This window comes from Bombina bombina, chromosome 4 (genome assembly GCF_027579735.1).
Source record: "Bombina bombina isolate aBomBom1 chromosome 4, aBomBom1.pri, whole genome shotgun sequence".
In the NCBI taxonomy this organism is placed as follows: domain Eukaryota; kingdom Metazoa; phylum Chordata; class Amphibia; order Anura; family Bombinatoridae; genus Bombina; species Bombina bombina.
This window is the reverse complement of record NC_069502.1, coordinates 811,379,150-811,401,795: the sequence shown is the minus strand read 5'-3', so window position 1 is coordinate 811,401,795 and position 22,646 is coordinate 811,379,150. Positions and strand designations below refer to the sequence as shown.

The 22,646-nt window shown below is 42.1% G+C and overlaps 1 protein-coding gene across 1 annotated transcript in view; it reads left to right on the top strand.

Moving 5' to 3' along the window:
• LOC128657894 (gastrula zinc finger protein XlCGF66.1-like) overlaps positions 1-22,646 on the top strand; it is a 32,861-nt gene that overhangs the window by 9,216 nt on the left and 999 nt on the right. The window contains exons 4-5 of the mRNA XM_053712322.1: positions 1,708-1,855; positions 2,089-2,169. Of these exons, the coding sequence (XP_053568297.1) occupies positions 1,708-1,855; positions 2,089-2,169 (229 nt within the window). The remainder of the gene's footprint in view (positions 1-1,707; positions 1,856-2,088; positions 2,170-22,646) is intronic.

Here is a 22,646-nt window from a genome sequence, read left to right as displayed (position 1 = left end):
AGTTGTAGTTTATTTACTGGCACAAAATGTAAGTTGCAATATACAGGGTTAGCCACCAGGGATGTTCGTTGGATAATTTGTGAACAAGTTAGAAGTCCAAAAAGAGGTGGTGATAAATTGAAATTGTTGGAGTAGCAAGAAATGTATTGTATTTTAAAACTTAGAACTAGAATACCAGAAGAGCTCAACTCAGAATATGACCTTTTTGGCAATGAGTCTGAGTCGTCAGTAGTTTGAATTGATATGGATTATGGAGTAACAACTTTACTCTGACTTTTTGTATCAGATAGTTGCTATATCTGTTGTATATTATCCATTAATTCGTATATAGAATATGATTACATTTTAAATAATATTTTGTATTGATGGTTCATATGTAAATGTGCTTTTTTAGTAATAATGATATATTTATGTATTTGGATATCTGTTTAAATTAAGTAAATGATAAAGCATGAATAAGGGGCTGTGACCCCGAAATGTTGTTTTTCTATGTGAATAAACTGTCTATATTGAAATATTGAGTGCTAAGAACCATCTTTATCATTGACTATTCGTTTAGGGACCTGACAGTGTCCTGAGGTCTTTCGTGCACTCCTCCATAATTGTGCTGTTCTCATTTTTTCTCTGTTTAAATTAAGTAGTGACATCATGAAATCTTATCACCAATGAGACACAAGGTAGGATTATATCAGAGTGATTTTATCAGTGTGTTTTTAGGGCTATGATTATGGCATTAAAGCTGAAACGTGTAAGCCTTGGATTTGTGTACAGATATTTTGCAATCCAACACTTAATTTCATATTTACAGTATACTGTGCATACTGTGACAGAAAGTCTGGTTTGGTGATAGAGGGAGTATATATTAGACCAAGTTTAATACATTTCACTTTACCATTTTGCTAAGAAACCCCAGGGAAGTAATTAGTGTTTTTTAGTTGTGAATACCTTACAGCTGTTAAAGACTATTAAACTCAGGTGTGGCTCATGATTACTGCTCCTATGGTTTAAAAGGGAAGCATTTCTCTAGCTAAGTAGATTACAGCCAGACAGGAGGCCTGATATGATGTGTTGTGAAAAATATTATGTACTAAACATCTTGCTGGATTTCTGTTTGCTGTTTCATTCTGTAAAGGACATTTGTGTTGCTGCAGACAGAGATTTGCTGTTTTAGAAGCTTTTGCAGAGAAGCTTGTCCTTTTGCCTTACCTGTGAACAAACTGTATGCTGCTGATGCAATTGATGCAGCTGCAATCATGGAGTTTTTATTATATAGCAAAAGTTCTGTTTGTTTTTTCTTTTTTTTACTTCTAATACCCAATCAAGAAATACTGATTACATGAAGCACAGACTAAGGTATCTCTTGACTAATCTAGAGCGTAATATTTAGTTTGGGTAAGTGGGGGCATATATATGACTTTAAAGGTCACATTCCAGCCCTTGGTCTTATGGTTAGAAAATTTGAATTGCTGGAGAATGTGCAATTCTGGAGAATGGTGTGAGCACTGCTAGGGAATGTGACATTATACCAGTGTCAGGGCTCAGTAATTCTTCTTATTTTTCCCATCTGGCCCTGGGTGTATTTCCTACCTGCTGCCTGTGTCTCTGTATGTTCTCAGTAACATTATTCTGGCTTTGTCAATAAAAGTGTGTGACAGAATCTGTGCTGCGCCTTTAAAATCAGCGCTAAATGAGTTGTGTGTGTTTCAGGTGCCTATAAAGTGTGATGATGTTGCTGTGTATTTCTCTATGGAGGAGTGGGAGTATATAGAGGGACACAAGGAGCTTTACAAGGACGTCATGATGGAGACTCGCCAAGCACTAAGGACTATGGAGATCCCAGGAAACAAGAGCTCAGGTAACGCTGTGTAGTAATAAATATCTCACTCAGGAAATGCACATACACTACAGAAGTAACTGAAAGAGTGTAAATATACAGTGAATCCGTTATGTGTGATCTAATGAGCTGTCTGATTATAAACAAGTTTTATACCCAACATAAATATTAACACTTTTTTGTTCAGGGAAAATTAGAATACATTGTACATTGTTGCATGATTAGCAAAGGAAACTAATTGTATTCTCTTTTAGAGCTAACAGGTCACAGTGATAAACATCTAGACACAGGAGCATATGCAGTACAGAATATTCAGCCATCAGATATCTCTGCAGGTGAGTGATCTATGGTATAAGCTTCACAGTTAGAAAACTCAGATTCTGAAATGAGCCTCAATACAGAGAGATGGCAATAATACAATCAGTTTGGTTCATAAACATACCTTGTCTTCCTTTCTGTCTCATCTTCTGCTTCATGCAAATACCATGCACACACATGTCCTCTCTTCTCTCTCACCCTCTGTTTCATGTGAATAGTACACACACATGCCCTCTCTTCTCTCTCACCCTCTGTTTCATGTGAATAGTAAACACACATGCCCTCTTTTCACTCTCACCCTCTGATTTATGTAAATAGAACACACATGCCATCTATTCCTTTCTCTCTCACCATATGCTTCATATAAATGGCACAAACACACCCTATGTCGCCTTCTCTCTCACCCTCTGCTTTTAGTGAAATAACACATGCGCGTGCCCTCTCTTCCCTTTTTTTTCTCACTCTCCGCTTAATCTAAAGGACACACACATGCCTTCCCTTCTCTCTCACCCTTTGCTTCATGTAAATGGTCCACACACTTGTGCCCTCCCTATTCCTTCTGCTCACCCTCTAGTTCATCAAATTGTATTCTGAAAACTCTGATTTGTTGTGAATTAAGTTATTTTTGCCTTTAATAAATATGACTTAATATAGGAAAAAAATGGCAACTGGTACTTTGCAATATAATTATTATTTTGAATCTATGACTGTAGTGGAACATTATCTAATCTACAGATTATTATGTACATTTGAAGCTCTGAAATTAACTGAATGTAGCTCGCCCCTGCTACCAGACCAGAGCAGGAGCGAGCTACATTCAGTTTAATGGAGCGATTGGGAGTGCTGTGATTAGACAGCGCGCCCGCGAAGTGCTTTTTAAAACCAAGACCTGATCAGAAGAGCCTGGAGAGAAGACAAGGTAAGTGCAACTTTGAGAGCTAAAATATCTCAAAGCTTTTGATTTTGAAAGCTGCCTTTAAAGGGACATTAAACACTTTGAGATGGTAATATAAAATCATAAATTGTATATAATAAAACAACTCTGCAATATACTTTCATTATTTATTTTGTCCTCTTTGCCTGTAATTCCATTCTGAAATTGTAAACTTTTCAGTTCCTGTTAGAAATGGAAGTGCAGAATACTGTTAAATCGAACACAACCATTGGCTGCACACTCTAGTGACCTATTTATAACTGACCCTAATTGGCCACAGCAGAGAAGGTAACACAAGTTACAACATGGCAGCTCCCAGTGTTTTATAGACACTAAGGCCTAGATTTGGAGTTTGGCGGTAAAAGGGCTGTTAACGCTCCGCAGGCTTTTTTCTGGCCGCACCATAAATTTAACTCTGGTATCGAGAGTTAAAACAAATGCTGCGTTAGGCTCCAAAAAAGGAGCGTAGAGCATTTTTACCGCAAATGCAACTCTCGATACCAGAGTTGCTTACGGACGCGGCCAGCCTCAAAAACGTGCTCGTGCACGATTCCCCCATAGGAAACAATGGGACTGTTTGAGCTGAAAAAAAAACCTAACACCTGCAAAAAAGCAGCGTTCAGCTCCTAACGCAGCCCCATTGTTTCCTATGGGGAAACACTTCCTACGTCTGCACCTAACACTCTAACATGTACCCCGAGTCTAAACACCCCTAACCTTACACTTATTAACCCCTAATCTGCCGCCCCGCTATCGCTGACCCCTGCATATTTTTTTTAACCCCTAATCTGCCGCTCCGTAAACCGCCGCAACCTACGTTATCCCTATGTACCCCTAATCTGCTGCCCTAACATCGCCGACCCCTATATTATATTTATTAACCCCTAATCTGCCCCCCTCAACGTCGCCGACACCTGCCTACACTTATTAACTCCTAATCTGACGAGCGGACCTGAGCGCTACTATAATAAAGTTATTAACCCCTAATCCGCCTCACTAACCCTATCATAAATAGTATTAACCCCTAATCTGCCCTCCCTAACATCGCCGACACCTACCTTCAATTATTAACCCCTAATCTGCCGAGCGGACCTCACCGCTACTATAATAAATGTATTAACCCCTAAAGCTAAGTCTAACCCTAATACTAACACCCCCCTAAGTTAAATATAATTTACATCTAACGAAATAAATTAACTCTTATTAAATAAATTATTCCTATTTAAAGCTAAATATTTACCTGTAAAATAAATCCTAATATAGCTACAATATAAATTATAATTACATTATAGCTATTTTAGGATTAATATTTATTTTACAGGCAACTTTTTAATTATTTTAACCAGGTACAATAGCTATTAAATAGTTAAGAACTATTTAATAGTTACCTAGTTAAAATAATAACAAATTTACCTGTAAAATAAATCCTAACCTAAGATATAATTAAACCTAACACTACCCTATCAATAAAATAATTAAATAAACTACCTACAATTACCTACAATTAACCTAACACTACACTATCAATAAATTAATTAAACACAATTCCTACAAATAAATACAATTAAATAAACTAGCTAAAGTACAAAAAATAAAAAAGAACTAAGTTACAAAAAATAATAAAATATTTACAAACATAAGAAAAATATTACAACAATTTTAAACTAATTACACCTACTCTAAGCCCCCTAATAAAATAACAAAGCCCCCCAAAATAAAAAATTCCCTACCCTATTCTAAATTAAAAAAGTTACAAGCTCTTTTACCTTACCAGCCCTGAACAGGGCCCTTTGCGGGGCATGCCCCAAGGATTTCAGCTCTTTTGCCTGTAAAAGAATAAATACAATACCCCCCCCCCAACATTACAACCTGTTACGGTTACCCTTAGTCTCGCTGAGAGATGGACCGCTTAGTAGCCTGGATCCCTATTGCTAAAGAGGGGAGAAGCTGCTTTCCATAGTATTCTATATGAGTCTCGCAAATATAGAATAATCTCCCTTAGCTGCAGTACAGCTAGGATACCCTTCTGCCCACAAAAACGAGTCAACGCTGCGATTGAGGGTCAAACAAGAACTCAGGACTGGGATGCCCAGCCTGCTTTTTATTAAGGTTACATGCACACAGGGCACTCCCAGGGGGAGAGGGGGGGAAGCACAAAATCCCCCATCACACATTTAGATAGAGAGCACTGTCCTTTGACAGGCCACAATAGGATTACAGTACTTAAGATAACAAGTTTACAAGTTCATCTTATCAATTAGCAGTCTGGCTCCAGAGGTGATTAGACAATAGTTTCTAAAAGCTGAAAAAAAAAGTTAACTCTTTATGAAATGATACTTGTTACGGTTTTCTTGGAGCCCTTCTTAGGCGCTGGCTTGGCTGGTTCAGGCATTGCTGCTGGGAAATAAGCTCTTCACAACAAAATAACTAATGCTTCTGTAACAGTGCTCCCTTTCTGTGGAACACTCTGGCAGACACGGTCTGACCCCTTTTCGGGGCAGACTAAGGCTGTCCAGACCGCTGGTTATGCGGGGCTGAGGTCGGTTTGTCTGGACAACCCGTCGGCGTTGCCATTCTGTTTCCCAGGTCTGTAAGTAATGGTGAAATTGAAGGGTTGCAACGATAAGCTCCAACGTAATAGCCTGCCGTTATCTCCAGAGACCCGGTTCAGCCACACCAACGGGTTATGGTCGGTGACCAGGGTGAACTCCTGACCATATAAATAGGGAGTCAATTTCTTTAATGCCCACACCAAAGCCAAACACTCCTTTTCGACCGCTGCATAGCTGACTTCGCGGGGCAGGAGCTTCCGGCTGATGTAGGCAACTGGATGCTCCCCTCCATCTTCGCCTACTTGGCTGAGGACGGCTCCCAGCCCGAACATGGAAGCATCTGTATGGACGATAAAACGTTTGTTAAGGGCTGGGGCCGCCAAGACAGGAGCGTTAATTAGAGCATTTTTGAGAGCCTGGAAAGCCATTTCACAGTGGGGAGACCACAGGACCTGTCGAGGTAAGTTCTTCTTGGTCAAGTCAGTCAGGGGTTTGGCAAGTGTGCTGTAGTCTGGTACGAACCGTCTATAGTACCCTGCCGTGCCCAGGAAGGCTAGGACCTGAGTCTTAGTGATGGGGGTGGGCCAATTGGCGACAGCTTCTATCTTGGCCGGCTCTGGTCGCTGCTTTCCACACCCCACCCGGTGACCCAGGTACTGTACCTCGGCCATCCCAAAGTGGCATTTTTCTGGCTTCAGAGTCAGGCCAGCAGCCCGGATCTGATCCAGAACCATTCCTACATGAGCTAAGTGGTCCTCCCAGGACTCACTGTGGATCGCTATGTCGTCCAGGTAGGCGCAAGCAAAACTCTGGAAGCCATCCAGGAGCCTATCCACCAAGCGCTGGAATGTAGCTGGGGCATTCTTCATCCCAAACGGCATTACCCTAAACTGATATAAGCCGAATGGGGTGACGAATGCCGACTTGGGGATAGCCTCCGGGGCCAGGGGAATCTGCCAGTAACCTTTGCAGAGGTCAATAGTGGTCAGGTAATTTCCCCTGGCTATACGATCGAGTAGCTCGTCTACCCTGGGCATAGGGTAAGCGTCCGTCACGGTTTTTTCATTGAGCCTCCGATAGTCTACGCAGAACCGGGTGGTCCCATCTTTCTTGGGCACCAAGACAACTGGGGAGGCCCAGGGACTATCGGAGGGCTCAATTACCCTGAGCTGGAGCATCTCATCGATCTCCTTCTTCATTCCTGTCCTAACTGCTTCGGGGATTCGGTACGGAGCCTGGCGCAAGGGAGCTTGTCCCGGAGTATCTACCTGGTGGGTGGTTAAAGTAGTGTACCCTGGCTTCGGGGAGAAGGTGAGGTGTTTGGACTGGAGGAGTTGGCTGAGCTGCTCCCTTTCAGTGGGGCTAAGTCGGTCTCCTATCTGAACCTGAGCCACTATACCTGTGGGGAGACTCTTTTCTAATAGGTCTGGAATGGGTAGACTGTCGGGGTCTTCCTGAGGGGAACAACATACGGCCGTCACGTTCTCTGGTCGCTCAAAATATTCCTTGAGCATGTTTACATGGAATGTCTTTCTAAGATTGTTGTCATGGCAGCTAGCTATCACATAAGTGGTGTCTCCCCTTTTCTCTACGATCTGGTAGGGACCCTGCCAGGACGCCTGCAATTTGTCTGTCTTCACCGGCTTAAGTACTAACACCTTTTGTCCTATGGTGAAGATTCTCTTTCGGGCCCCCCGATCGTACCATACTTTCTGTCTTCTCTGGGCCAACTGGATATTAGCCCGCACGGATTTGGCTAATTGCTCCATTCGGTCCCTGAGTTCCAGCACGTATGGCACAATGGGGACACCGTCAGCCTCCATCTCTCCCTCCCAGTGCTCCCGGATCAGGTTTAGGGGTCCCCGTACCTTTCTTCCGTAGAGCAACTCGAAGGGAGAGAACCCTGTCGTTTCCTGGGGCACCTCCCGATAAGCAAATAGGAGGTGCGGCAGGAAGCGTTCCCAGTCTCGGTATTCCTGAGTGAACGTCTTGAGCATTTGCTTGAGGGTCCCATTGAACCTCTCACACAGCCCGTTCGTCTGGGGGTGGTATGGGGAGCTCAGGAGGGACTTAATTTTGCAAACCTGCCAGAGTTGTTGGGTCAATTCAGCCGTAAATTGGGTGCCTCGGTCGGATAGGATTTCTTTTGGAAATCCTACCCGGGAGAACACCTGTACTAGTGCATTCGCTACCGTATCCGCTTGTATGTTGGATAGGGCGACAGCCTCTGGGTACCTGGTAGCGTAGTCCACTACGGTAAGAATGTAGCGCTTACCGGAGGGACTAGGGGTAGCCAGTGGTCCCACTAGGTCAATAGCAACCCGGCTGAAGGGTTCCTCTACAATGGGCATATTTACTAGATGGGCTTTAGGGTGATCGCCTCGCCTTCCTACTCGTTGACACACATCGCAGGTGTTACAGTAAGTTCTAACGTCAGCGTGCACCCCTGGCCAAAAGAACGTGTGAGTAATGCGGTGTAGGGTACGGGTTACGGCTAGGTGGCCTGCTAAGGGGATGTCATGGCCTATCTTGAGGATTTCTTGACGGTATTTGTGGGGCACTACCAGCTGTCGCCTACGCTGTCCCCTTTTCTCTGTCCAGCGGTATATTTTCCCTTTTTCCCATAAGAATGTTTCGTTATCTGCCCCGCCCCCTCCGGTCTCTGCTCGTTCCCGGTACTTTTGTAAAGTCGGGTCAGTCTTAGACTCTGTCTCAAAAGCATCTGGGGTGTCCCAGGGTATGGGGCCTAACATGTCAGGCAAGGTCGGGGTAGGTCTTACCTGTGTCTCCCGCACTGGTGAGAGCTCTCGCTCCATCCGGGCTTGGGCCCGTGTAGTCACTGGGTCCGCCTCGTTGTTGCATACTGGAGCATAGGCAGAAGTCATGGGGCCCAAATCGTTGCCCAGTAGTACTTCGGCAGGTAAATTATCCATTATGCCCACGTTCACAGCCCCCTTTCCCGCTCCCCAATCAAGATGCACTTGAGCTGTTGGAATTTTGTACACATCCCCCCCCCGCCACTCTAACGGCCACAGTCTGTCCGGATCGCTTGTGCTCTGGCACCAAATGACTCTGTACCAGCGTGATAGTAGCCCCTGTGTCTCTCAATCCCTCTGTAGATCGCCCCTCGAGCCATACCTTCTGCCGATGGTGCTGGCGGTTATCTGAGGCAGCATATACAGGGTCCACCTCGTGAAGCGGCCCCACATATCCCTCCATAGGGGCCTCTTGGTTAACACAGAGGGCCCGGGCCGGACGATAGGACCCAGAGGGGTAATTGTAATTCCTGGGTGTCTGGTGCGTATTAAGGGGGCAGCTAGCCATGAAATGCCCTGGTTGCTTGCATCGGTGGCAAGTCGGTCTGGGACGCTCAGAGCTGTTATTGTGTGGTCCTGAGTGTCGGACGGGCCCTGTGGGCACCGGGGCTCGGAATTCAGCACGAGGGGGTGCACGGTAAACCTCTCTGGGTTCGACCCGTGCTGGAGCTCGGTAGTTCATGGGTTCGTGAAGACGGGAGTCATAATGTTCATCGGCCAATTTGGCTGCTTCTTCTAAGGTAGAAGGCCGCCTGTCTCGCAGCCATTCCTTCCCTTGCTGTTCCATGCCATTATAAAAATGTTCTAAGAGAAACAATTGTAAAATTTCCTCACCAGTCACCGCTTTACTTCCGCTCAGCCAGTGATTTGCCGCTCTCCGCATTCGGTGCGCCCATTCCATATGGGTATCGTTAGGCTTCTTTTTCGTGCCCCGAAACTGTCGGCGATACGTGTCCGGAGTTACAGCGTACCGTCGCAACAGTGTCTCCTTAACTAGCTCATACTGTGTCACTTCCTCAGCACCCAGAGTACGAAAGGCTTCCAGGGCTCGCCCGGATAGTTTCCCAGACAATATCGTGGGCCACTCTCTGTTGGGAGTCTGGTGCAGGGCACATTGCCTTTCGAAGTCCGCCAAATATTCATCAATCCCTGTCTCGCTCTCTAGGAAGGGTCGAAATGCCGCATAGGGTATCTTGGGCCTCCCAGCATTTTCGACAGGGATGATTACCTGCGGGGCTTCAGCATTGCGGTGTGCGTTCGCTAGGTTGAGTTCGTGGGCTCGAGTCTCTCGTATATCCTCGTCCGCCTCCGCCATCAACTGCTGTACCAATTCCATGGAGGGGTTCGGCCCGTATAATGAGAGCCTTTCCCGAACAATCCTGGTTTTTTCGTCACTAATCGTGGTCGGTGTTTCCGCCATTGTGAAGCTCTGATCCAGTTCGGTCAATTCTGCGATCAGCTCTCTCCTCGGCCGGTTGCTGGCGTACCCCCCTCTGCTTTCAAGTAAATCCTTTAGGGTTGTACGCTTCAATTTTTCGTAAGCGCTCTCCATCCGTTCTGTACCTCTCCTAGGAAATCCAGGAAAATCCCGCCGCTGCCGCCAAATGTTACGGTTACCCTTAGTCTCGCTGAGAGATGGACCGCTTAGTAGCCTGGATCCCTATTGCTAAAGAGGGGAGAAGCTGCTTTCCATAGTATTCTATATGAGTCTCGCAAATATAGAATAATCTCCCTTAGCTGCAGTACAGCTAGGATACCCTTCTGCCCACAAAAACGAGTCAACGCTGCGATTGAGGGTCAAACAAGAACTCAGGACTGGGATGCCCAGCCTGCTTTTATTAAGGTTACATGCACACAGGGCACTCCCAGGGGGAGAGGGGGGGAAGCACAAAATCCCCCATCACACATTTAGATAGAGAGCACTGTCCTTTGACAGGCCACAATAGGATTACAGTACTTAAGATAACAAGTTTACAAGTTCATCTTATCAATTAGCAGTCTGGCTCCAGAGGTGATTAGACAATAGTTTCTAAAAGCTGAAAAAAAAAGTTAACTCTTTATGAAATGATACTTGTTACGGTTTTCTTGGAGCCCTTCTTAGGCGCTGGCTTGGCTGGTTCAGGCATTGCTGCTGGGAAATAAGCTCTTCACAACAAAATAACTAATGCTTCTGTAACACAACCCACCACCCACATACCCCTAATCTAACCCAAACCCCCCTTAAATAAACCTAACACTAAGCCCCTGAAGATCTTCCTACCTTGTCTTCACCATACCAGGTTCACCGATCCGTCCTGGCTCCAACATCTTCATCCAACCCAAGCGGGGGTTGGCGATCCATCATCCGGTGCTGAAGAGGTCCAGAAGAGGCTCCAAAGTCTTCCTCCTATCCGGCAAGAAGAGGACATCCGGACCGGCAAACAACTTCTCCAAGCGGCATCTTCAATCTTCTTCCATCCGGTGCGGAGCGGGTCCATCTTGAAGCAGGCGACGCGGATCCATCCTCTTCTTCCGTTGTCTCCCGACGAATGACGGTTCCTTTAAGGGACGTCATCCAAGATGGCGTCCCTCGAATTCCGATTGGCTGATAGGATTCTATCAGCCAATCGGAATTAAGGTAGGAATTTTCTGATTGGCTGATGGAATCAGCCAATCAGAATCAAGTTCAATCCGATTGGCTGATCCAATCAGATTGAGCTCGCATTCTATTGGCTGTTCCGATCAGCCAATAGAATGCGAGCTCAATCTGATTGGCTGATTGGATCAGCCAATCGGATTGAACTTGATTCTGATTGGCTGATTCCATCAGCCAATCAGAAAATTCCTACCTTAATTCCGATTGGCTGATAGAAATCCTGTCAGCCAATCGGAATTCGAGGGACGCCATCTTGGATGACGTCCCTTAAAGGAACCGTCATTCGTCGGGAGACAACGGAAGAAGAGGATGGATCCGCGTCGCCTGCTTCAAGATGGACCCGCTCCGCACCGGATGGAAGAAGATTGAAGATGCCGCTTGGAGAAGTTGTTTGCCGGTCCGGATGTCCTCTTCTTGCCGGATAGGAGGAAGACTTTGGAGCCTCTTCTGGACCTCTTCAGCACCGGATGATGGATCGCCAACCCCCGCTTGGGTTGGATGAAGATGTTGGAGCCAGGACGGATCGGTGAACCTGGTATGGTGAAGACAAGGTAGGAAGATCTTCAGGGGCTTAGTGTTAGGTTTATTTAAGGGGGGTTTGGGTTAGATTAGGGGTATGTGGGTGGTGGGTTGTAATGTTGGGGGGGGGTATGGTATGTTTTTTTTTACAGGCAAAAGAGCTGAAATCCTTGGGCATGCCCCGCAAAGGGCCCTGTTCAGGGCTGGTAAGGTAACAGAGCTTGTAACTTTTTTAATTTAGAATAGGGTAGGGAATTTTTAATTTTGGGGGGCTTTGTTATTTTATTAGGGGGCTTAGAGTAGGTGTAATTAGTTTAAAATTGTTGTAATATTTTTCTTATGTTTGTAAATATTTTATTATTTTTTGTAACTTAGTTCTTTTTTATTTTTTGTACTTTAGTTTATTTAATTGTATTTATTTGTAGGAATTGTGTTTAATTAATTTATTGATAGTGTAGTGTTAGGTTAATTGTAGGTAATTGTAGGTAGTTTATTTAATTATTTTATTGATAGGGTAGTGTTAGGTTTAATTATATCTTAGGTTAGGATTTATTTTACAGGTAAATTTGTTATTATTTTAACTAGGTAACTATTAAATAGTTCTTAACTATTTAATAGCTATTGTACCTAGTTAAAATAAATACCAAGTTGCCTGTAAAATAAATATTAATCCTAAAATAGCTATAATATAATTATAATTTATATTGTAGCTATATTAGGATTTATTTTACAGGTAAGTATTTAGCTTTAAATAGGAATCATTTATTTAATAAGAGTTAATTAATTTCGTTAGATGTAAATTATATTTAAGTTAGGGGGGTGTTAGTGTTAGGGTTAGACTTAGCTTTAGGGGTTAATCAATTTATTAGAATAGCGGTGAGCTCCGCTTCGGCAGATTAGGGGTTAATAATTGAAGTTAGGTGTCGGCGATGTTAGGGAGGGCAGATTAGGGGTTAATACTATTTATGATAGGGTTAGTGAGGCGGTTAGGGGTTAATAACTTTATTATAGTACGCTCAGGTCCGCTCGGCAGATTAGGGGGGTTAATAAGTGTAGGCAGGGTGTCGGCGACGTTGAGTGGGGGCAGATTAGGGGTTAATAAATATAAAATAGGGGGTCGGCGGTGTTAGGGGGTAGCAGATTTAGGGGTACATAGGGATAACGTAGGTGGCGGCGCTTTGCGGTCGGAAAGATTAGGGGTTAATTATTTTAAGTAGCTGGCGGCGATGTTGTGGGGGGCAGATTAGGGGTTAATAAATATAATATAGGGGGTCGGCGGGGGGTTAGGGGGCAGCAGATTAGGGGTACATAAGGTATAACGTAGGTGGCGGTCGGCAGATTAGGGGTTAAAAATTTGATCGAGTGGCCGGCGATGTGGGGGAGCTCGGTTTAGAGGTACATAGGTAGTTTATGGTGTTAGTGTACTTTAGGGTACAGTAGTTAAGAGCTTTATGAACCGGCGTTAGCCAGAAAGCTCTTAACTCCTGCTATTTTCAGGCGGCTGGAGTTTTGTCGTTAGAGCTCTAACGCTCACTTCAGAAACGACTCTAAATACCGGCGTTAGAAAGATCCCATTGAAAAGATAGGCTACGCAAATGGCGTAGGGGGATCTGCGGTATGGAAAAGTCGCGGCTGTAAAGTGAGCGTTAGACCCTTTAATCACTGACTCCAAATACCAGCGGCGGCGGCCAAAACCAGCGTTAGGAGCCTCTAACGCTGTTTTGACGGCTACCGCCGAACTCCAAATCTAGGCCTAAAACTTTACACTTATTTTGTCACTTTTAAAACCACTAATGAAACTTTAAAAAAACACTCACTACTACATATCATGTTAGTCATGGACTAATCTTTTCTTTGAATGCATCATTCTATCTAGCATGTATTTAGTGTTTAATGTCCCTTTAAGATAATGTATATATAATTCTGCAGAATTATATCACATTATTTTTTAAGTATACTGGTCCCTTTTTTTATTTTTTATTTTTTTATTTTATTGAGGACAAGAGAGTATATACATCATACAAAATAAAGAGATAAGCAAATCATAAAATATTTACATCATACTTGATCAAAAAATGTTTACAATTTTTCCCTTTTCAATAAATTAATAGGTCACTCTTAGACCAAGGTAATGTATTCTTATCAATGAGTTATCAAACATCTTAATACAAAGGTTTAAGGCTTAAAACAGCATTGTAAATGCAAACATTAAACTAACAATTGTATAAGAGGAAACAAATTGGATAATTCTATTCAAAACTAACAATCTGCATTTACGTATTATGAAATATCTATACTAATCTTTCTAGATTACAGGTTATATTTGTCGTATTTTGGGATCAGTCTTCATCCCAGGACTTTGGTTGAAGGAATGAACGGACTTGTATTTTAACTTTAGACTCTCGAGGCAAATATGCTCCGGTCGCATATTGGGAGTGCATAGGGGATTGTATATTATTTACCTCTAAAGATGGCCTCATTTTCGTATTTTACCATACAGGTTATTGGTATGGTTCCCCAGATTGGATAGCCTGTCTTGCCTCAGTCAAAGTTGCTGATGCAGTTGAATCGGTCCTCTGTCTTGCAAAAACTGTCTTCTGGGGGTCCACCACCAACCCCTTTAAGATGCGGTATGTGGCAGAGATCCTCTCTTCTTTAAGGACCGTTCTGTGTTGCAGTAAGGTCGGTATTGATGTCTTTGGGTGTTAGAGAATCTGTGTCTGCTATGGCCTCTCATGGGCGGGTTGTTTGATGACTCAATGCAATTTTGAACTGCATAGCTGTCTGTGCTCCATAGGTAAAGTGATCTTGGTGTGTCTAGGGCCCCTTTTGCCGATTTATCTGGAACAGGAGAAACTCTCTCTGGTGTTTCATAGCGTTGTTCTTTTCTTTGCAGTCTCAATTGTGCAGGCGGGTCATTAAGATATCTATCGAGGCACAATCCAATTAGATGCTGTAATAATGCTTCTAGCTTTAGCCAGTGTCATACTGGTGACGCACATGGTCCTGCTGCTATTATTATGTCTATTGTGTTTTGCTGAAAAAGTGTTCGTTGTCCTCTTTCTTTAATCACCCTCTTCGTGTATCGTCCAGTTGTTGTTGTTATTGCTCACAAGTGGTAGATCAGTGTGCTCAGTTGATGCAAAATACCTCGCCTGCTGAGGGGGGTATGGTTGCCTGCTGTGTCCTGCCCAGGCCCCTTAACGTCTGATGCAAGCTCCAGATTCACTAATACAGGCCCATTACAAGATATGTTTGGCACGGCTATATGCAATGATGTTTGCAGTGGATATATTCGTCTAATTTGTAATTGAACTCCTTTAAACTGACTGATTAGTGGAGATTCGCCTGGAGTCAAGGAATATGTGACCATTTCAGGTCACAGTTCAGACACGCCCCCCCCCCTAGTTTACTGTCCCTTTAATACTGGCATAGTTGTGAAAACAGAAGATTTGAGTGTAACTTGTCAGCTGGATGCTCCAATGCAGGAAATGTGTTACAGCGGCAGTGCAGATAGGTGCAAGTGGTGTGACATGTCTTCTGTTTTGAGGAGTTTGCCTGGCTTTTGTAGTGTGAAAGTATACTGTACATTATATCACTGTCAGGGTGTCACCTCAATCAGACACTGAGTGTCACAGTGCAATATAGCCTTATACTCACCAACTGTTGTCTACATTTACTAGTGTTCAGTTATATCAGCCCATATCATATAATAATACCAATACAGCTGCTGACATTTTCATAGGGAGCACACGGAGGAGCAGGCACTACTTGTTAGAGGAAAAAGTTTTTTTTTTTTTTATTCTGTTTATTGAAACAAATAAGAAAAAATGGAGTATCCTCGAGTGAGTACAAACACACAGGGCAAGTCTTACGTGTTTTGCGTGCCCTAGTGGCGCTTAATCATAAACTAGTTAGGTATAGCAGAGGAGAGCCCATTTATACTTAAGGTACAAATTGATTAACCCCTGCCAACCATAATTTGGGAAGCAGGTTTTTTTTTCAGAATTAAGTTGCACTGACCAGTAGTTTGACAGTGTTCCGTATACCCCTCTTGCCTGCCTGCTGACATTTATATCTACCATAGTATAATCATTACTATTGTCTTATGATCAGCTGCGAATACACTTTGTAGGAGCATAAAATAAATCCCACAGGCGCTATGTTATTTTAAATTTTGCCCAGTCTTTATGTCCTGTCTGTATATTGAGAGTTAAAGGTAAAGTTTACCACAGCATTAGAATTACAGCATCAACCAAGCAGGGATCAGAAAGCAAAATACACATCTGCAAAAAGGCAATATTAGTGATACACGCCCAGATGAGAAGGTGGCAAGCAATGATTACCATAGAAATTGAATTAAGTGTGCAATAGTGTACCCAGTCGAAAAGCATTTTTTTATCAGCTGTTCACATTTATAAGGAAAGACAATGACTACTCTGTAATATTGTATATGTTTTGTATAAAGTAATCAGGATTTGATTCTATGGGTGTGTGTGTAGAAGCTTATGTTAGCTAGTGTCTGTGCATTTTTACAGGGTGTTGTTGGAATACTGGTGCTGTATTGTTCCTTTTGTCAGGTATAGGGGCGGTTGAAATACTAGTGCTGTATTGTCCCTATGTCAGTATTAGGACTGTTGGAATACTAGTGCTGTTATGTACCCATATTAGGTATATGGGCTGTTGAAATATTAGTGCTCTATTGTCCCCGTGTCAGGTATAGGGGGCTTTTGAATACTAGTGCTTTATTGTCCCAATGTCAGGTAACGGGGTTGTTGGAATTTTTGTGCTGTATTGTCCTTATATCAAGTTTAGGGACTGTTGGAAAGCTCAGGCTTTTCTGAATGTGTGGTTCAGATCTAAAGCTATTCAGGGGTGATTGTTCTGGTTCCTCTACAGGGAACAGGGTTTGGGGTTTTATTCAAATCAGATTCATTGTCCCAGAGAAAGAGAATTCTTTCAGACCAGTTTTGGATCTGAAACTTTTAAATCGTTTTGTAAGAGTCCCAACTTTCAAGATGAGTGACTTTAAAGACTACTCTGCCTTTTGTTCAGCATGGGCATTTTATGTCCACAATAGACTTACAGGATGCTTATCTTCATGTTCCAATTCATCCAGACCATTATCGGTTAATGAGATTCTCTTTTCTAGACAGAGCATTACCAGTTGTCGCTCTTCCATTTGGCCTAGCAACAGCTCCAAGAATCTTTTCAAAGGTTCTCGAGCCCTTCTTTCTGTAGATCAGAGAGCAGGGGTATTGCAGTGTTTTCCTTATTTTGGATGAGTATCTTGGTACAGCTCAGTCTTTTCATTTAGCAGAATCTCACACAAATCAACTAGTGTCGTTTCTTGAAAGGCATGGTTGGGGGATTAATTTACAAAAGAGGTATCTTGATTCCTCAAACAAAGGGTCACCTTTGTATTGTCCTTATATCAAGTTTAGTGACTGTTGGAATACTAGTGGCTGTATTATCCTCATGTTAAGTATAGAGGGCTGTTTGGATACTGCTGTAATGTCATGTCGGGTATAGAAGCTGTTGCAATACTAGTTGCTTTATTGTCCTCATGTCAGGTATAGGGGCTGAGTATAGGAATACTAGTGCTATATAATCCCCATGTCAGGTATAGGTGCTCATTTTTCTCCACACAAAAAAAATTGCCAGCAGGTGGCATTATGAAGTAGCCAGGTGGGGCTAGTGTAATATTTTCTAATGTTATATAATTTTTCTGGTATTCAAAACACAAATTAATTGCATAATTTAACCATACATATATTTAAAGGGACAGTTTACTAAAAAAATTGTCTCCCCCTTTAATTTGTTCCCAATGATCAACTTTACCTTCTAGAGTGTATAAAATTGTTTACAAGTATTTCCATTTCCCTTATATTGGCATTTGAAATAGTTGATTTAGACTTTGGTATCCCCACCCATCCTGAAAGTTTTTGGCCTCAAGGGCCAAGCTGTGTAAACACAGGCCAGTAGAAGAAATTAAACTTCCCAGTGGGTTATAGAAGATAGAAGGTAATAACATGTTAATTTTCTATTGTTCTCTCTAAGTATCAGCTGGTTGGTTTATGGGACAGATTTAAGATAAAGAAGCAGGGTATATGAACACAATGTGATGAAGTAATGAGATCTGCTTATACCCTTCAAGCTCAACCCATTTTATTAGGTTATGTGGCTTACAAAACACAAAATCAGCTAATTCATATACACAAATATAACCTTAAAAAATGCAAATCTCATACATTTATATACTCTGCAGCTGGTAAAAAAGTAATTGATACACATCAAGGGAAAATACAATTTTATAGTATACTGTCCCTTTAAGATAATTTGTGCAATAAAAATTAGTATGTTAATATTAGCTAATTTTAGCTTAAATGGATACTAAACCCAAATGTTTTCTTTCATGAATTCAGATAGAGCATGCACTTTTGCAACTTTTCTAATTTGCTCTATTTATCTTCATTCTCTTGCTTAAGCCAAAAATGGGCCTGCTCCTAACCTTACATTTCTGCTTTTTCAAATAAAGATAGCATCGAGAACAAAGAAAATTTGATAATAGGAGAAAAATTAGAAAGTTGATTAAAATTGCATGCTCTATCTGATTGATGAAAGATAACATGTGGGTTTAGTATCCCTTTAAAGGACCACTAAATAAAGTATGATTATATAAGTTAACAAGTGGCATTAACCAGTAGATTTTTTTTCTAGACAAATGTATTTTTTCCCCATTTGCCTGCCCCCTGTATCATGTGACAGCCATCAGCCAATCACAGACTAAAAATACATATACCCTATGAACTTGTGTGCATCCTCAGTAGGAGTCGGAAAGTGTGTATATAAAAAGATTATGCAAAATTTGTTAAAAGAAGTAAACTGGAAATTCTCTTAAAATTGCATACTCTATCTGAATCATGAAATTTTTAGCCTTGTGGTCATTAAAATCATCCGGGGGTGCACCCGCTAAAAAGGTCTGGGGAGAACATTGGGTTGCTGTTGGAATACTACTACTGTATTGTCCCCATTTTCAGTCAAGGGGCTGGTTGGAATATTAGTGCTGGATTGTCCCATGTCAGGTATTGGGTCTGTTGAAATTACTAATGCTGTATTGTACCCATGTCAGGTATAGGGGCTGTTGAAATACTAGTGCAGTATTGTCCTCATGTCCGGTATCGGGGTTGTTGGAATACTAGTGCAGTATTGTCCTCATGTCAGGTATTAGGGCTGTTTGGAATACTATTGCTGCTTTGTCCCCAAGTCAGATATACGGGGCTGTTGGAATAATAGTGCTGTATTGTACCCATGTCAGGTATAGGAGCTGTTGAAATACTAGTGCAGTATTGTCCTCATGTCCGGTATAGGGGTTGTTAGAATACTAATGCTGTTTTGTCCCCATGTCAGTCAAGGGCTGGTTGGAATATTAGTTGCTGGATTGTCCCCATGTTAGTATTGGGTCTGTTGAAATACTAATGCTGTATTGTACCCATGTCAGGTATAGGGGGCTGTTGAAATACTAGTGCAGTATTGTCATCATGTCCGTTATAGGGGTTGTTAGAATACTAATGCTGTTTTGTCCCCATGTCAGGTATAGGTGGTTGTTGGAATACTGAGTGCAGTATTGTCCTCATGTCAGGTATTAGGGCTGTTTGGAATACTAGTGCTGGTTTTGTCCTCAAGTCAGGTATAGGGGCTGTTGGAAATAATAGTGCTGTATTGGGGCTAATGTCAAGTATTAGGACTGTTGGAACAATAGTGCTATATTGCCCCCATGTCACCTATAGGGTCTGTTTTAATACTAGTGATATACTGTCCCCATCAAGTATAGGGGCTGTTAAAGTACGAGTGCTGGATTCTCCATATGTCAGGTGTAGGGGCTGTTGGTTTAATATTTCTGTTTTGTTTTCCATGTCAGGGAATAATGGCTGTTAGAATACCAAGTGCTGTATTGTCTCCATATCGGGTATAGGGGGCTGTTTGGAATACAAGTGATGTATTGTCCCCCATGTCAGGGTATAGGGGTTGTTGGGAAAACTACTGCTGTATTGTCCACCATGTCAGGTACAGGTTTTTTTTTAATACTAAAGCTCGTATTGTCCTAATGTCAGGTATAAAGGGGTGTTACTGTGATTTGAGTGGCATTTTGTTAAGAATAATGCAAGGTTTTAATAAAAACAATTAGAATGGATTATTTTTTAAAAACGCAAACAAAAACCTGTGTAGCAAAATTAGAGAAATAAGGATTTTAAAAAGGCAATTTGAACATTGATCACAATATTTAGTTTTATTAGGAATCTAGTTATCACAAATCAGAGCCAAACTCAATTAGGAGGTTCTGCACAAAACTAGAACCCCCCCACATTTGATTGCAAATAGAGACTTACCTAGACTAGACATTCTCTATAACTTACATGGGGACCCCCCCACCATCTCTCCTCCTCCCATTTCTTAACACCTCACCACTACTAATAATTTCCAGACTCTCTCTTGCCCTATCACCCCCTTATTTTTTAGATCCAGAAAAGCGTTTGGGTATCCTATAGAAAAGGCACTTCCCTCATATCTTACTCTCTTTATGAAATATGCTTTTCTTGAAATTGACCAGTTAAGTAGTTATATTTTGGTTATAATTTTTATAGTTTAAACATTACTTCCATGTACTTAACAATGACCATGTTTTGGTTATAATTTTTATAGTTTAAACATTACTTCCATGTACTTAACAATGACCATGTCAAACGTGATAAGACATATTGTGCACTTATAGCTATGTTTTGTACAACTTTACTTTTTCAATATAGCTGATTACAAATAAACTAAACAAAAAAACAAACTGTAATACACAAAACATAGAAATTCTGGAGGGAGGAGCTAGCCAGCTAATGAAGCAGCAGCACTTGTGGAGAGCTCTGTGTTATATACTCCATAAACTGATAAAAAGTGCTTTTTGAGACCTAATAAAGCCTTAAAAGGATAAGGAGCAACATCCCCAAGCAGAGGATTATGCAATACAAGGAGCCTTTTTTAAGATTGGGAAAAACTGAACTCAATCCGGTTTTGAGAGAACCAGAACAAAACCAGAAACCCCCCGGCTTCGGCCTGCACCGGATCGAAAGGCCTCACAAAAAAGTTCTTTAAAGATCACCAAACTACCTAAGGTCAGTGTAACAGATGTGGTCAAGCACTAGTGGGGCTAATTGACATCATAAGCTAAGAGAAAGGGGCACTTTATAAAGCAGAGAAAGGGCCCTGGGCCTATCCACATTTTGGCCGAAAGCTGGGTGGGGGAGAGACCATTCAAGACCCTGCATCATAACTCTTTAATAACTGGAGAGGTGTCCCAAGGTGGGCCTTCCATACAGGGAAGATCTGCTCAATTGAAAAAAGAGAAAAAGCCCATTGTGATTTAGCCATTTTAAAGACACTTTTTCTCTTCTTTTTTTTTTTTCTTTTTTTTTCTTCATTACCACTTTTCTCTCCTTTTGCATTTTTTATGGAGTGGAAAAGGTGGGGTTGGAACATTATATATTGAGGGGGCCAGAGAGGTTTAGTGCAGCTAGAGCCATTAATAACAGCACAGCATCCTAATTACAATGTGTTGGAGAAAGGACTTTGAACTAGGTGCAGTTTCCATGCTGCAGCACAATAATATCACAGCTACCATCCCCCACTCAGGCTTCATTTAAAGAGTATTTGCAACTTTGCTCCCACAACTTTATCAGGCAGACACATCTAGAGACTATAAGGAGAGACACTGAATTAATCAGTTCCTGGAGAGTTGGAGGCGGTCAGAAACTGCCTTTGTTTGGCTACTACTGATTGACAGTTTTGGAGGAAATATCTACAGCAGACACTAGCACTCTCTCCCACCCCTTTCCTGCCAGTCCCCAGTACTGGTGGGTCATATCCAGAGATTCCCTCTCCGTGATGGTCCTGTGAGGGACAGCTTTCCCTGGGGAGGTTGAGTGCTTTATTTTTGCAACTGCTCATATTTTGGACTAAAGTGAAGCATAATTACCATCCTACATACGATCATCTAACAGATGGTCCACAGATAGGGCTAATACAGTACTTACAGGGGCTTTTTCTCCACTCCGCTGATCTCTCAATCCTCTAGCCTAAAGGCCCTTTGGGCAACAAGGAATACAGAGAGGGGTATATTTAGCCGGCCCCTGACACACAATACCCTATTCAGACCTCTCCATCAGTCCAGATAATTCGCCCACTATTGCAAGTTTTTGCAGAGGAAGACATGATGTGGGACCTAAATTGGTTAATGGATGAACCTTTCGGACATGACTGAGTAGATAATAATATAGGTGGATATCTAAAAAAGAATTTCGGGCTCTGTGAGGGCTGCTATATTGGCAAACAAAGTGTAATTGTTCTATGCAACAGAAGCTACAAAACCACTAAGCAGGTTCTATACAGAATAAATTTCAGTTTTTCTGTTTGTTTCTCTCTTCTCTCTATTAATACATCATTCCCTAACAGTGCTCCTCAATATGAAAAGCCGTACGCAGTCAGTCAAAGAGTGTTTATCAAAATCACAACAGAAAAAGAAACTAGCTATGTTAGGATTCCTCTCAACAGATGGAACCATTGAAGATATACGGATTCCTCTCCGTCTCCGCCCAAGTCAAATACCTCAAACGAGGCGCCCTTTTAAAGCAAATAAAACAAATGTTTCATGAGGAAATGAGATCAGCCTTATCAGAACTAAAGCAAGATTATCGCAGACATAGGTGAAAGGAACTTCGGCTATAAGAGATAAGTTGATGAAATAGTAGAAGAAATCCCGGAACTACAGGCCACAGTAAGCTTGCCCAACAAGCCTCAAATACAGAAAATTGGAAGATCATCTGGAGGATCTGGAAAACAGATCGCGCAAGATCCACATCCGCATACGCAATTTACCAGAAAAAATATAACAATCTCTCTGATACTGTAACTCAGATCTTCCAACAGTTATTGCCGGATGAGGAGACATCATTTCTCCTTATGGACAGAGTACCATCGGGCTCTAACCACA